The 15,409-nt window shown below is 42.7% G+C and overlaps 1 protein-coding gene across 3 annotated transcripts in view; it reads right to left on the bottom strand.

The window, feature by feature from the left end:
• LOC139408254 (polypyrimidine tract-binding protein 3-like) overlaps positions 1-15,409 on the bottom strand; it is a 96,680-nt gene that overhangs the window by 30,385 nt on the left and 50,886 nt on the right. For all 3 annotated transcript variants that reach the window (XM_071151935.1, XM_071151934.1, XM_071151936.1), the window contains exons 3-4: positions 14,542-14,711; positions 6,093-6,239 (exon numbers count right to left, since the gene is read on the bottom strand). In XM_071151935.1, the coding sequence (XP_071008036.1) occupies positions 6,093-6,239; positions 14,542-14,711 (317 nt within the window). The remainder of the gene's footprint in view (positions 1-6,092; positions 6,240-14,541; positions 14,712-15,409) is intronic.

Genomic DNA, 15,409 nt, shown 5'->3' with positions numbered 1-15,409 from the left:
CCTATAACCTACAGTATAACCTATAACCTACAGTATAACCTGTAACCTACAGTATAACCTACAGTATAACCTGTAACCTACAGTATAACCTACAACCAACAGTATAACCTGTAACCTGTAACCTACAGTATAACCTGTAACCTACAGTATAACCTGTACCAGACAGTATAACCTGTAACCTGTAACCTACAGTATAACCTGTAACCTACAGCATAACCTGTAACCTACAGTATAACCTGTAACCTACAGTATAACCTGTAACCTACAGTATAACCTATAACCTACAGTATAACCTAAAACCTACAGTATAACCTATAACCTACAGTATAACCTATAACCTACAGTATAACCTACAACCTACAGTATAACCTATAACCTACAGAATAACCTGTAACCTACAGTATAACCTATAACCTACAGTATAACCTATAAACTACAGTATAACCTGTAACCTACAGTATAACATATAACCTACAGTATAACCTGTAACCTACAGTATAACCTGTAACCTACAGTATAACCTGTAACCTACAGTATAACCTGTAACCTACAGTATAACCTATAACCTACAGTATAACCTAAAACCTACAGTATAACCTATAACCTACAGTATAACCTATAACCTACAGTATAACCTACAACCTACAGTATAACCTATAACCTACAGAATAACCTGTAACCTACAGTATAACCTATAACCTACAGTATAACCTATAAACTACAGTATAACCTGTAACCTACAGTATAACATATAACCTACAGTATAACCTGTAACCTACAGTATAACCTATAACCTACAGTATAACCTACAACCTACAGTATAACCTATAACCTACAGAATAACCTGTAACCTACAGTATAACCTATAACCTACAGTATAACCTATAAACTACAGTATAACCTGTAACCTGTAACCTACAGTATAACCTATAACCTACAGTATAACCTGTAACCTACAGTATAACCTATAACCTGTAACCTACAGTATAATCTGTAACCTACAGTATAACCTGTAACCTGTAACCTACAGTATAATCTGTAACCTACAGTATAACCTATAACCTGTAACCTACAGTATAATCTGTAACCTACAGTATAACCTGTAACCTGTAACCTACAGTATAATCTGTAACCTACAGTATAACCTGTAACCTACAGTATAACCTGTAACCTCTAACCTACAGTATAACCTATAACCTACAGTATAACCTGTAACCTCTAACCTACAGTATAACCTGTAACCTACAGTATAACCTGTAACCTACAGTATAACCTGTAACCTACAGTATAACCTGTAACCTACAGTATAATCTGTAACCCTTCAGTACAATCTGTAACCTACAGTATAACCTGTACCATACAGTATAACCTGTAACCTGTAACCTACAGTATAATCTGTAACCTACAGTATAACCTGTAACCTACACTGTAACCTGTAACATACAGTATCACCTGTAACCTACAGTATAATCTGTAACCTACAGTACAATCTGTAACCTACAGTATAACCTGTACCATACAGTATAACCTGTAACCTACAGTATAACCTGTAACCTGTAACCTACAGTATAACCTATAACCTACAGTATAACCTGTAACCTACAGTATAACCTGTAACCTACAGTGTAACCTATAACCTACAGTATAACCTGTAACCTACAGTATAACCTGTAACCTACAGTATAACCTATAACCTACAGTAAAACCTGTAACCTACAGTATAATATGTAACCTACAGTATAACCTATAACCTACAGTATAACCTATAACCTACAGTATAACCTATAACCTACAGTGTAACCTATAACCTACAGTATAACCTACAGTATAACCTGTAACCTACAGTATAACCTATAACCTACAGCATAACCTGTAACCTACAGTATAACCTGTAACCTACAGTATAACCTATAACCTACAGTATAACCTGTAACCTACAGTATAACCTGTAACCTACAGTATAACCTATAACCTACAGTATAACCTATAAACTACAGTATAACCTGTAACCTACAGTACAACCTATAACCTACAGTATAACCTATAACCTACAGTATAACCTGTAACCTACAGTATAACCTATAACCTACAGTATAACCTATAACCTACAGTATAACCTGTAACCTACAGTATAACCTACAGTATAACCTGTAACCTACAGTATAACCTACAACCAACAGTATAACCTGTAACCTGTAACCTACAGTATAACCTGTAACCTACAGTATAACCTGTACCAGACAGTATAACCTGTAACCTGTAACCTACAGTATAACCTGTAACCTACAGTATAACCTGTAACCTACAGTATAACCTATAACCTACAGTATAACCTACAGTATAACCTAAAATCTACAGTATAACCTATAACCTACAGTATAACCTATAACCTACAGTATAACCTACAACCTACAGTATAACCTATAACCTACAGAATAACCTGTAACCTACAGTATAACCTATAACCTACAGTATAACCTATAAACTACAGTATAACCTGTAACCTACAGTATAACATATAACCTACAGTATAACCTGTAACCTACAGTATAACCTATAACCTACAGTATAACCTACAACCTACAGTATAACCTATAACCTACAGAATAACCTGTAACCTACAGTATAACCTATAACCTACAGTATAACCTATAAACTACAGTATAACCTGTAACCTGTAACCTACAGTATAACCTATAACCTACAGTATAACCTGTAACCTACAGTATAACCTATAACCTGTAACCTACAGTATAATCTGTAACCTACAGTATAACCTGTAACCTGTAACCTACAGTATAATCTGTAACCTACAGTATAACCTATAACCTGTAACCTACAGTATAATCTGTAACCTACAGTATAACCTGTAACCTGTAACCTACAGTATAATCTGTAACCTACAGTATAACCTGTAACCTACAGTATAACCTGTAACCTCTAACCTACAGTATAACCTATAACCTACAGTATAACCTGTAACCTCTAACCTACAGTATAACCTGTAACCTACAGTATAACCTGTAACCTACAGTATAACCTGTAACCTACAGTATAACCTGTAACCTACAGTATAATCTGTAACCTACAGTACAATCTGTAACCTACAGTATAACCTGTACCATACAGTATAACCTGTAACCTGTAACCTACAGTATAATCTGTAACCTACAGTATAACCTGTAACCTACACTGTAACCTGTAACATACAGTATAACCTGTAACCTACAGTATAATCTGTAACCTACAGTACAATCTGTAACCTACAGTATAACCTGTACCATACAGTATAACCTGTAACCTACAGTATAACCTGTAACCTGTAACCTACAGTATAACCTATAACCTACAGTATAACCTGTAACCTACAGTATAACCTGTAACCTACAGTGTAACCTATAACCTACAGTATAACCTGTAACCTACAGTATAACCTATAACCTACAGTAAAACCTGTAACCTACAGTATAATATGTAACCTACAGTATAACCTATAACCTACAGTATAACCTATAACCTACAGTATAACCTATAACCTACAGTGTAACCTATAACCTACAGTATAACCTACAGTATAACCTGTAACCTACAGTATAACCTATAACCTACAGTATAACCTGTAACCTACAGTATAACCTGTAACCTACAGTATAACCTATAACCTACAGTATAACCTGTAACCTACAGTATAACCTGTAACCTACAGTATAACCTATAACCTACAGTATAACCTATAAACTACAGTATAACCTGTAACCTACAGTAAAACCTGTAACCTACAGTATAACCTATAACCTGCAGTATAACCTGTAACCTACAGTATAACCTGTAACCTACAGTAAAACCTGTAACCTACAGTATAACCTGTAACCTACAGTATAACCTACAGTATAACCTATAACCTACAGTATAACCTGTAACCTGTAACCTACAGTATAACCTGTAACCTACAATATAACCTGTAACCTACAGTAAAACCTGTAACCTACAGTATAACCTGTAACCTACAGTTTTTAGTGCTTTTGACCAGGGCCCATAGGGAACAGGAAAGGGTAGAGATAGGAGGAGAGGGGTATAGGCGAGGGTAGAGGTAGAGGTAAGAGGAGAGGGTAGAGATAAGACGAGAGGGTAGGGGTAGAGGTAGAAGGAGAGGGTAGAGGTAGAGTTAGGAGGAGAGTGTAGAGGTGGATGTAGGAGGAGAGGGTAGAGGTAGAGGTAGGAGGAGAGGGTAGAGGTAGGAGGAGAGGGTAGAGGTAGGAGGAGAGGGTAGAGGTAGGAGGAGAGGGAAGAGGTAGGAGGAGAGGGTAGGGGTAGAGGTAGGAGGAGAGGGTAGAGGTAGGAGGAGAGGGTAGAGGTAGGAGGAGAGGGTAGAGGTAGGAGGAGAGGGTAGAGGTAGGAGGAGAGGGTAGGGGTAGGAGGAAGGGGTAGTGGTAGGAGGAAGGGGTAGAGGTAGGAGGAAGGGGTAGAGGGAGGAGAGGGTAGAGGTAGGAGGAGAGGGTAGAGGTAGGAGGAAAGGGTAGAGGTAGAGGTAGGAGGAGAGGGTAGAAGTAGGAGGAGATGGTAGAGGTAGAATTAGGAGGAGATGGTAGAGGTAGTAGGAGAGGGTAGAAGTAGGAGGAGAGGGTTGAGGTAGAGGTAGGAGGAGAGTGTAGAGGTAGAGGTAGGGGTAGAGGTAGGAAGCGAGGGTAGGGGTAGAGGTAGGAGGAGAGGGTAGAGGTAGGAGGAGAGGGTAGAGGTAGGAGGAGAGGGTAGAGGTAGGAGGAGAGGGTAGAGGTAGGAGGAGAGGGTAGGGGTAGGAGGAAGGGGTAGTGGTAGGAGGAAGGGGTAGAGGTAGGAGGAAGGGGTAGAGGGAGGAGAGGGTAGAGGTAGGAGGAGAGGGTAGAGATAAGACGAGAGGGTAGGGGTAGAGGTAGAAGGAGAGGGTAGAGGTAGAGTTAGGAGGAGAGTGTAGAGGTGGATGTAGGAGGAGAGGGTAGAGGTAGAGGTAGGAGGAGAGGGTAGAGGTAGGAGGAGAGGGTAGAGGTAGGAGGAGAGGGTAGAGGTAGGAGGAGAGGGAAGAGGTAGGAGGAGAGGGTAGGGGTAGAGGTAGGAGGAGAGGGTAGAGGTAGGAGGAGAGGGTAGAGGTAGGAGGAGAGGGTAGAGGTAGGAGGAGAGGGTAGAGGTAGGAGGAGAGGGTAGGGGTAGGAGGAAGGGGTAGTGGTAGGAGGAAGGGGTAGAGGTAGGAGGAAGGGGTAGAGGGAGGAGAGGGTAGAGGTAGGAGGAGAGGGTAGAGGTAGGAGGAAAGGGTAGAGGTAGAGGTAGGAGGAGAGGGTAGAAGTAGGAGGAGATGGTAGAGGTAGAATTAGGAGGAGATGGTAGAGGTAGTAGGAGAGGGTAGAAGTAGGAGGAGAGGGTTGAGGTAGAGGTAGGAGGAGAGTGTAGAGGTAGAGGTAGGGGTAGAGGTAGGAAGCGAGGGTAGAGGTAGGAGGAGAGTGTAGAGGTAGAGGTAGGAGGAGAGGGTAGGGGTAGGAGTAGAGGCCCATTGGGAACAGGATGTTGTTTGGGACACAGTGGCTGTTCAGGGCAAGGACCATTTACTGTACATGTGGTGGACTCAGCCCCTTATTGGTCAGGTTGGACTGTCCTCAACCCCTGATGGGTCAGGTTGGACTGTCCTCAACCCCGGATTGGTCAAGTTGGATTGTCCTCAACCCCTGATTGGCAGGTTGGACTGTCCTCAACCCCTGATTGGTCAGTTTGGACTGTACTCAACCCCGGATTGGTCAGGTTGGACTGTACTCAACCCCTGATTGGCCAGGTAACACTGTGCTCAGCCCCTGATTGGTCAGGTTGGACTGTACTCACCCCCTGATTGGTCAGGTTGGACTGTACTCACCCCCTGATTGGGCAGGTTGGACTGTACTCACCCCCTGATTGGTCAGGTTGGACTGTACTCAACCCCTGATTGATCAGGTTGGACTGTACTCAACCCCTGATTGGTCAGGTTGGACTGTACTCAGCCCCTGATTGGGCAGGTTGGATTGTACTTAGCCCCTGATTGGGCAGGTTGGACTGTACTCAACCCCTGATTGGGCAGGTTGGACTATACTCACCCCCTGATTGGGCAGGTTGTCTGTCTTGAGCTCGCGGTGGTTGGAGTACTGGATGTAGACTGGCTGGTTGCGTACGTGAGGTGTTGCTGTGGTGTAGTAGTTCACCATGGTGATCGCTGCCTCTTCAGAAGCCATTTCTATAAAAGCCTGGTTGGTTAGGGAGGGAACACAAAGACACTCATGCTAGACACTTAGTACAAGACAAAGCTATAGGGGAAAAGGAAAACGTAGTAGGGGGGATATTAGTGTTAACAGAAAATGTCATCTCAATTCAATTATTTTGAACGTGGTATTTTTTCTGCCCTGATCTCACTTCATTCACGTAGTCTGGAACGTGAGACTGTTGAATAAGAATGATGCTGCGTAGTGATCGACCATGTTTTGTTTCAGAAGACAGCAGCATGTTAGCTAGGTAGGTACTGGCCCGATCATTTCTTACGGATGCTACAGTCGCCTAGGATTCTCATAAAATCCTCTAGTCGTCTCAGTGTTACAAATGTTAACATCTGATCTGCAATGTCATTTTGTTGTCCTTCTGGCTTCTTTAAGAGACAATACTATAGGGACAACAAAACTGATTCAGGAAAACGTGCAGTGGAGCATCATATGACTTGGATGGTACTGAATAAGAATCACTCAGACTCATCTCAGCTAAACTGTTAGACATTATGAGATGCTGAACTCTTTGCCTGGTAGAACACAGCACCTCTTATGACACCTAATCAAACCAATTAAGCCGTACAAATTGGACAGGGAAATGAAACCAATCGATCCATATAAATTGGACAGTATCAAATAAAGTACAATTGTATTCGTCACATGCTTGGTAAACAACAGGTGTAGACTAACAGTGAAATGCTTACTGACTGGACCTTCCCAACAATGCAGAGAGAATTAATAGAAAAGTAATAATAAATACACAATGACCAACGATAACGAGTAACAATAGCGAGCAACGACAACGAGCAAGAGATAATGAGTAGCGATAACGAGTAATGATAGCGAGTAACGATAACAAGTAACGATAATGAGTAACAATAGCGAGCAACGATAACGAGCAAGAGATAATGAGTAGCGATAACGAGTAATGATAGCGAGTAACGATAACAAGTAATGATAATGAGTAACGATACCGAGTAACGATAACGGGTAACGATAACGAGTACCAATAGCGAGCAACGATAACGAGTACCGATATCGAGTAACGATAACGAGCAACGATAACGAGTAACAATAATAAGTAACGATAACGAGTAACGATAAGGAGTAACAATAGTGAGCAATGATAACAAGTAACGATAATGAGTAACAATAGCGAGCAACGATAACGAGCAAGAGATAATGAGTAGCGATAACGAGTAATGATAGCGAGTACCGATAACAAGTAGTGATAATGAGTACCGATAACGAGCAACAATAGCGAGTACCAATATTGAGTAACGATAACGAGTAACGAGTAACGATAACGAGTAACGATATCGAGTAACGATAACGAGTACCAATACCGAGTAACGATAACGAGTAACGATAACGAGTACCGACATCGAGTAACGGTAGCGAGCAACGATAACGAGTAACGATATCGAGTAACGATAATGAGTAACGATAACGAGTAACGATAACAAGTAACGATAACGAGTACCGATATCGAGTAACGATAACAAGTAACGACAATGAGCAACGATAACGGGTACCGATATCGAGTAACGGGTACCGATAACGAGTACCGATAACGAGTAACGATATCGAGTAATGATAGCGAGTAACGATAACGAGTACCGATATCGAGTAACGATAACGAGTAACGATAACGAATAACGATATCGAGTAACGATAACGGGTAACGATATCGAGTAACGATATCGAGTAACGATAACGAGTAACGATAACGAGTAACGACAACGGGCACCGATAACGAGCAACGATAACGAGAACCGATAACGAGTACCGATAGCGAGTAACGATATCGAGTAACGATAACGAGTAACGATAATGAGTAACGATAACGAGTAACGGTAACGAGTAACGATAATGAGTATGCATCAGAATTGAGCATGCATCAGTTTTGTGTCACATATTGTTGTCTCTACCTTGTGCTGTTGTCTGTGCCCCAATAATGTTTGTACCATGTTTTGTGCTTCTACCATGTTGTGCTGCTACCATGTTGTTGTCATGTTGTGTTGCTGACATGCTGTGTTGTCATGTGTTGCTACCATGCTGTGTTGTCATGTGATGCTGCGTTGCTATGTTGTTGTCTTTAGGTCTCAGCACAGTATTTACAGTGCCTTGCGAAAGTATTCGGCCCCCTTGAACTTTGCGACCTTTTGCCACATTTCAGGCTTCAAACATAAAGATATAAAACTGTATTTTTTTGTGAAGAATCAACAACAAGCGGGACACAATCATGAAGTGGAACGACATTTATTGGATATTTCAAACTTTATTAACAAATCAAAAACTGAAAAATTGGGCGTGCAAAATTATTCAGCCCCCTTAAGTTAATACTTTGTAGCGCCACCTTTTGCTGCGATTACAGCTGTAAGTCGCTTGGGGTATGTCTCTATCAGTTTTGCACATCGAGAGACTGACATTTTTTCCCATTCCTCCTTGCAAAACAGCTCGAGCTCAGTGAGGTAGGATGGAGAGCATTTGTGAACAGCAGTTTTCAGTTCTTTCCACAGATTCTCGATTGGATTCAGGTCTGGACTTTGACTTGGCCATTCTAACACCTGGATATGTTTATTTTTGAACCATTTCATTGTAGATTTTGCTTTATGTTTTGGATCATTGTCTTGTTGGAAGACAAATCTCCGTCCCAGTCTCAGGTCTTTTGCAGACTCCATCAGGTTTTCTTCCAGAATGGTCCTGTATTTGGCTCCATCCATCTTCCCATCAATTTTAACCATCTTCCCTGTCCCTGCTGAAGAAAAGCAGGCCCAAACCATGATGCTGCCACCACCATGTTTGACAGTGGGGATGGTGTGTTCAGCTGTGTTGCTTTTACACCAAACATAACGTTTTGCATTGTTGCCAAAAAGTTCAATTTTGGTTTCATCTGATCAGAGCACCTTCTTCCACATGTTTGGTGTGTCTCCCAGGTGGCTTGTGGCAAACTTTAAACAACACTTTTTATGGATATCTTTAAGAAATGGCTTTCTTCTTGCCACTCTTCCATAAAGGCCAGATTTGTGCAATATACGACTGATTGTTGTCCTATGGACAGAGTCTCCCACCTCAGCTGTAGATCTCTGCAGTTCATCCAGAGTGATCATGGGCCTCTTGGCTGCATCTCTGATCAGTCTTCTCCTTGTATGAGCTGAAAGTTTAGAGGGACGGCCAGGTCTTGGTAGATTTGCAGTGGTCTGATACTCTTTCCATTTCAATATTATCGCTTGCACAGTGCTCCTTGGGATGTTTAAAGCTTGGGAAATCTTTTTGTATCCAAATCCGGCTTTAAACTTCTTCACAACAGTTTCTCGGACCTGCCTGGTGTGTTCCTTGTTCTTCATGATGCTCTCTGCGCTTTTAACGGACCTCTGAGACTATCACAGTGCAGGTGCATTCATACGGAGACTTGATTACACACAGGTGGATTGTATTTATCATCATTAGTCATTTAGGTCAACATTGGATCATTCAGAGATCCTCACTGAACTTCTGGAGAGAGTTTGCTGCACTGAAAGTAAAGGGGCTGAATAATTTTGCACGCCCAATTTTTCAGTTTTTGATTTGTTAAAAAAGTTTGAAATATCCAATAAATGTCGTTCCACTTCATGATTGTGTCCCACTTGTTGTTGATTCTTCACAAAAAAATACAGTTTTATATCTTTATGTTTGAAGCCTGAAATGTGGCAAAAGGTTGCAAAGTTCAAGGGGGCCGAATACTTTCGCAAGGCACTGTATGTAGTGGTGTGTCGCCTCTCTTGTTGTGATGAGTGTTTTGTCCTATATTGATATTGTATTTATTTATTTTTAATCCCAGGTCCCCCAAATAATAATTTGTTCTTAATTGATTTGCGTTAAATAAAGGTTAAATAAATAAAATAAAATAAAGGGAACATCTAGAACATGTAGTACCTCTACTCTGGTCTTAATATTATATTTCCATTTGAATGGGAAAGGGCCATTGAGCAGAATGTGGGGAGACAGGGCACTTCCTTATCTAGCCTCCAATTAACCTTGATTACTTGAAAATGTTGAACCCTCCAACCCTGTCCTGGTCCTCATTAAAAGTAGTGCACTACATAGGGAATAGGGTGCCATATGGGACGTCTCCAAAGTCTCCTACTTCTGGTCTGAATTGGCATCTGGACCTCCGTATCTCATGCAGTAGACCCACATTAAATCACATCACATTTCATTTGTCACATGTGCCAAATACAACAGGTGTAGTATACCTTACAGTTAAATGCTGAATACAACAGGTGTAGTATACCTTACAGTTAAATGCTGAATACAACAGGTGTAGTAGACCTTACAGTTAAATGCTGAATACAACAGGTGTAGTATACCTTACAGTTAAATGCTGAATACAACAGGTGTAGTAGACCTTACAGTTAAATGCTGAATACAACAGGTGTAGTAGACCTTACAGTTAAATGCTGAATACAACACGTGTAGGTAGACCTTACAGTGAAATGCTGAATACAACAGATGTAGTAGACCTTACAGTGAAATGCTGAATACAACAGGTGTAGTAGACCTTACAGTGAAATGCTGAATACAACAGGTGTAGTAGACCTTACAGTTAAATGCTGAATACAACAGGTGTAGGTAGACCTTACAGTTAAATGCTGAATACAACAGATGTAGTAGACCTTACAGTGAAATGATGAATACAACAGGTGTAGGTAGACCTTACAGTGAAATGCTGAATACAACAGATGTAGTAGACCTTACAGTGAAATGCTGAATACAACAGGTGTAGTAGACCTTACAGTGAAATGCTGAATACAACAGGTGTAGTAGACCTCACAGTGAAATGCTGAATACAACAGGTGTAGTAGACCTCACAGTGAAATGCTGAATACAACAGGTGTAGTAGACCTCACAGTGAAATGCTGAATACAACAGGTGTAGTAGACCTTACAGTGAAATGCTGAATACAACAGGTGTAGTAGACCTCACAGTGAAATGCTGAATACAACAGGTGTAGTAGACCTCACAGTGAAATGCTGAATACAACAGGTGTAGTAGACCTCACAGTGAAATGCTGAATACAACAGGTGTAGTAGACCTTACAGTGAAATGCTAAATACAACAGGTGTAGTAGACCTTACAGTGAAATACTGAACACAACAGGTGTAGTAGACCTTACAGTGAAATGCTGAATACAACAGGTGTAGTAGACCTCACAGTGAAATGCTGAATACAACAGGTGTAGTAGACCTTACAGTGAAATGCTGAATACAACAGGTGTAGTAGACCTCACAGTGAAATGCTGAATACAACAGGTGTAGTAGACCTCACAGTGAAATGCTGAATACAACAGGTGTAGTAGACCTCACAGTGAAATACTGAATACAACAGGTGTAGTGGACCTCACAGTGAAATGCTGAATACAACAGGTGTAGTAGACCTCACAGTGAAATGCTGAATACAACAGGTGTAGTAGACCTTACAGTGAAATGCTGAATACAACAGGTGTAGTAGACCTCACAGTGAAATGCTGAATACAACAGGTGTAGTAGACCTTACAGTGAAATGCTGAATACAACAGGTGTAGTAGACCTCACAGTGAAATGCTGAATACAACAGGTGTAGTAGACCTCACAGTGAAATGCTGAATACAACAGGTGTAGTAGACCTTACAGTGAAATGCTGAATACAACAGGTGTAGTAGACCTCACAGTTAAATGCTGAATACAACAGGTGTAGTAGACCTTACAGTGAAATGCTGAATACAACAGGTGTAGTAGACCTTACAGTGAAATGCTGAATACAACAGGTGTAGTAGACCTCACAGTGAAATGCTGAATACAACAGGTGTAGTAGACCTCACAGTGAAATGCTGAATACAACAGGTGTAGTAGACCTCACAGTGAAATGCTGAATACAACAGGTGTAGTAGACCTTACAGTGAAATGCTGAATACAACAGGTGTAGTAGACCTTAGTGAAATGCTTACTTACAAGCCCTTAACCAACAATGCAGTTCAAGAAATAGAGTTAAGAAAATATTTACTAAATAAACTAAAGTTAAAAATGTAATAAAAAGTAACACAATACAATAACAAAGCTATACACAGGGGGTACCGGTACCAAGTCAATGTGGAGGCTATATACAGGGGGTACCGGTACCAAGTCAATGTGGAGGCTATATACAGGGGGTACCGGTACCAAGTCAATGTGGAGGCTATATACAGGGGGTACCGGTACCAAGTCAATGTGGAGGCTATATACAGGGGGTACCGGTACCAAGTCAATGTGGAGGCTATATACAGGGTGTTATGGTACAGAGTCAATGTGGAGGCTATATACAGGGGGTACCGGTACAGAGTCAATGTGGAGGCTATATACAGGGGGTACCGGTACAGAGTCAATGTGGAGGCTATATACAGGGGGTACCGGTACAGAGTCAATGTGGAGGCTATATACAGGGGGTACCGGTACAGAGTCAATGTGGAGGCTATATACAGGGGGTACCGGTACAGAGTCCATGTGGAGGCTATACACAGGGGGTACCGGTACCAAGTCAATGTGGAGGCTATATACAGGGGGTACCGGTACAGAGTCAATGTGGAGGCTATATACAGGGGGTACCGGTACCAAGTCAATGTGGAGGCTATACACAGGGGGTACCGGTACCAAGTCAATGTGGAGGCTATACACAGGGGGTACCGGTACCAAGTCAATGTGGAGGCTATACACAGGGGGTACCGGTACCAAGTCAATGTGGAGGCTATATACAGGGGGTACCGGTACCAAGTCAATGTGGAGGCTATATACAGGGGGTACCGGTACCAAGTCAATGTGGAGGCTATATACAGGGGGTACCGGTACCAAGTCAATGTGGAGGCTATACACAGGGGGTACCGGTACAGAGTCAATGTGGAGGCTCTATACAGGGGGTACCGGTACAGAGTCAATGTGGAGGCTATATACAGGGGGTACCGGTACCAAGTCAATGTGGAGGCTATACACAGGGGGTACCGGTACCAAGTCAATGTGGAGGCTATATACAGGGGGTACCGGTACCAAGTCAATGTGGAGGCTATATACAGGGGGTACCGGTACCAAGTCAATGTGGAGGCTATATACAGGGGGTACCGGTACCAAGTCAATGTGGAGGCTATATACAGGGGGTACCGGTACAGAGTCAATGTGGAGGATATATACAGGGGGTACCAGTACCAAGTCAATGTGGAGGCTATATACAGGGGGTATCGGTACCAAGTCAATGTGGAGGCTATATACAGGGGGTACCGGTACCAAGTCAATGTGGAGGCTATATACAGGGGGTACCGGTACAGAGTCAATGTGGAGGATATATACAGGGGGTACCGGTACAGAGTCAATGTGGAGGCTATATACAGGGGGTACCGGTACAGAGTCAATGTGGAGGCTATGTACAGGGGGTACCGGTACAGAGTCAATGTGGAGGCTATATACAGGGGGTACCGGTACCAAGTCAATGTGGAGGCTATATACAGGGGGTACCGGTACAGAGTCCATGTGGAGGCTATATACAGGTGGTAATTGATTGCTCGGGAGTCTTATGGCTTGGGGGTAGAAGCTGTTAAGGAGCCCTCTGTAGTGCCTAGCGGTCGGATGTCGAGCAGTTGCCTTATTGCCGTGCTTCTACACCTGCATTGCTTGCTGTTTGGGGTTTTAGGCTTGGTTTCTGTACAGCACTTTGAGATATCAGCTGATGTACGAAGGGCTATATAAATACATTTGATTTGATTTATCATGCTCTCGATGGTGCAGCTGTATAACTTTTTGAGGATCTGGGGTCCCATGCCAAATCTTTTCAGTCTCCTGAGGGGGAAAAGGTTTTGTCGTGCCCTCTTCACAACTGTCTTGGTGTGTTTGGACCATGATAGTTTGTTGGTGATGTGGACACCAAGGAACTTGAAACTCTCGACCCGCTCCACTACAGCCCCATTGATGTTAATGGGGGTGTGTTCGGCCCTCCTTTTCATGTAGTCTACGATCAGCTCCTGTGTCTTGCTGACGTTGAGGGAGAGGTTGTTGTCCTGGCACCGCGCTGCCAGGTCTCTGACCTCCCCCTATACGCTGTCTCATCGTTGTCTGTGATCAGGCCTATCACATGATCTTGACACTAGATATACATCCCAAATGGCACCCTATTCCCTATAATAAAACCCATATGGGCCCTGGTCAAATGTGCACTACTGTGGGCCCTGACCTATATATTACACTACTTTTGACCAGGGTCTATAGGGCTCTACCTGGTTTTAACCTGGTTGGAGAATGTTTGTTCCTACCTGGTTTTTCCCTTTCAGCATCAACAGGTTGGTGACTCTACCGAAGGGGACTCCTAGAGAGATGAGCTCAGCCTCAGACACCTCGATGGGAACCTTGCGGACGTGGAGCACTCGGGAAGGACCACAGGGAGAACGGTCTCCTTTAAACTGTCTGCTATCGTTGCCATTAGCTATAGGAGAGAGAGAGAGAGAGAGAGAGAGAGAAAAACAAAGAATTTGAAAACTAACCCAATTTTGATCAATTTGATGAATTGATCCCATTTAACTAGGCAGGCAAATACCATTTAACCAGCCAGCAGATCCCATTTAACCAGCCAGGAAGATCCCATTTAACCAGGCATATCCCATTTAACCAGCCAGCAGATCCCATTTAACAAGGCAGATCCAATTTAACCAGCCAGCAGATCCCATTTAACCAGCCAGGCAGATACCATTTAACAGGCAGGGCAGATCCCATTTAACCAGCCAGGCAGATCTCATTTAACCAGGCAGATCCCATTTAACCAGCCAGGAGATCCCTTTTAACCAGCCAGGCAGATCCCATTTAACCAGGCAGTTCCCATTTAACCAGCCAGTATATCCTGTTTAACCAGCCAGCAGATCCCATTTAACCAGCCAGCAGATCCCATTTAACCAGCCAGGCAGATCCCATTTAACCATGCAGATCCAATTTAACCAGTCAGCAGTTCCCACTTAACCAGCCAGCAGATTCCATTTAACCAGCAGATTCCATTTAACCAGCCAGCAGATCCCATTTAACCATCCGGGCAGATCCCATTTAACCAGCCAGGCAGATCACATTTAACCAGCCAGGCAGATCCCATTTAACCAGCCAGGCAGATCCCATTTAACCAGCCAGGCAGATCCC

Source organism: Oncorhynchus clarkii, chromosome 5 (genome assembly GCF_045791955.1).
Source record: "Oncorhynchus clarkii lewisi isolate Uvic-CL-2024 chromosome 5, UVic_Ocla_1.0, whole genome shotgun sequence".
NCBI classification, from domain to species: domain Eukaryota; kingdom Metazoa; phylum Chordata; class Actinopteri; order Salmoniformes; family Salmonidae; genus Oncorhynchus; species Oncorhynchus clarkii.
The sequence above is the reverse complement of the archived record's forward strand: the minus strand, read 5'-3'. Positions and strand labels throughout refer to the sequence as shown.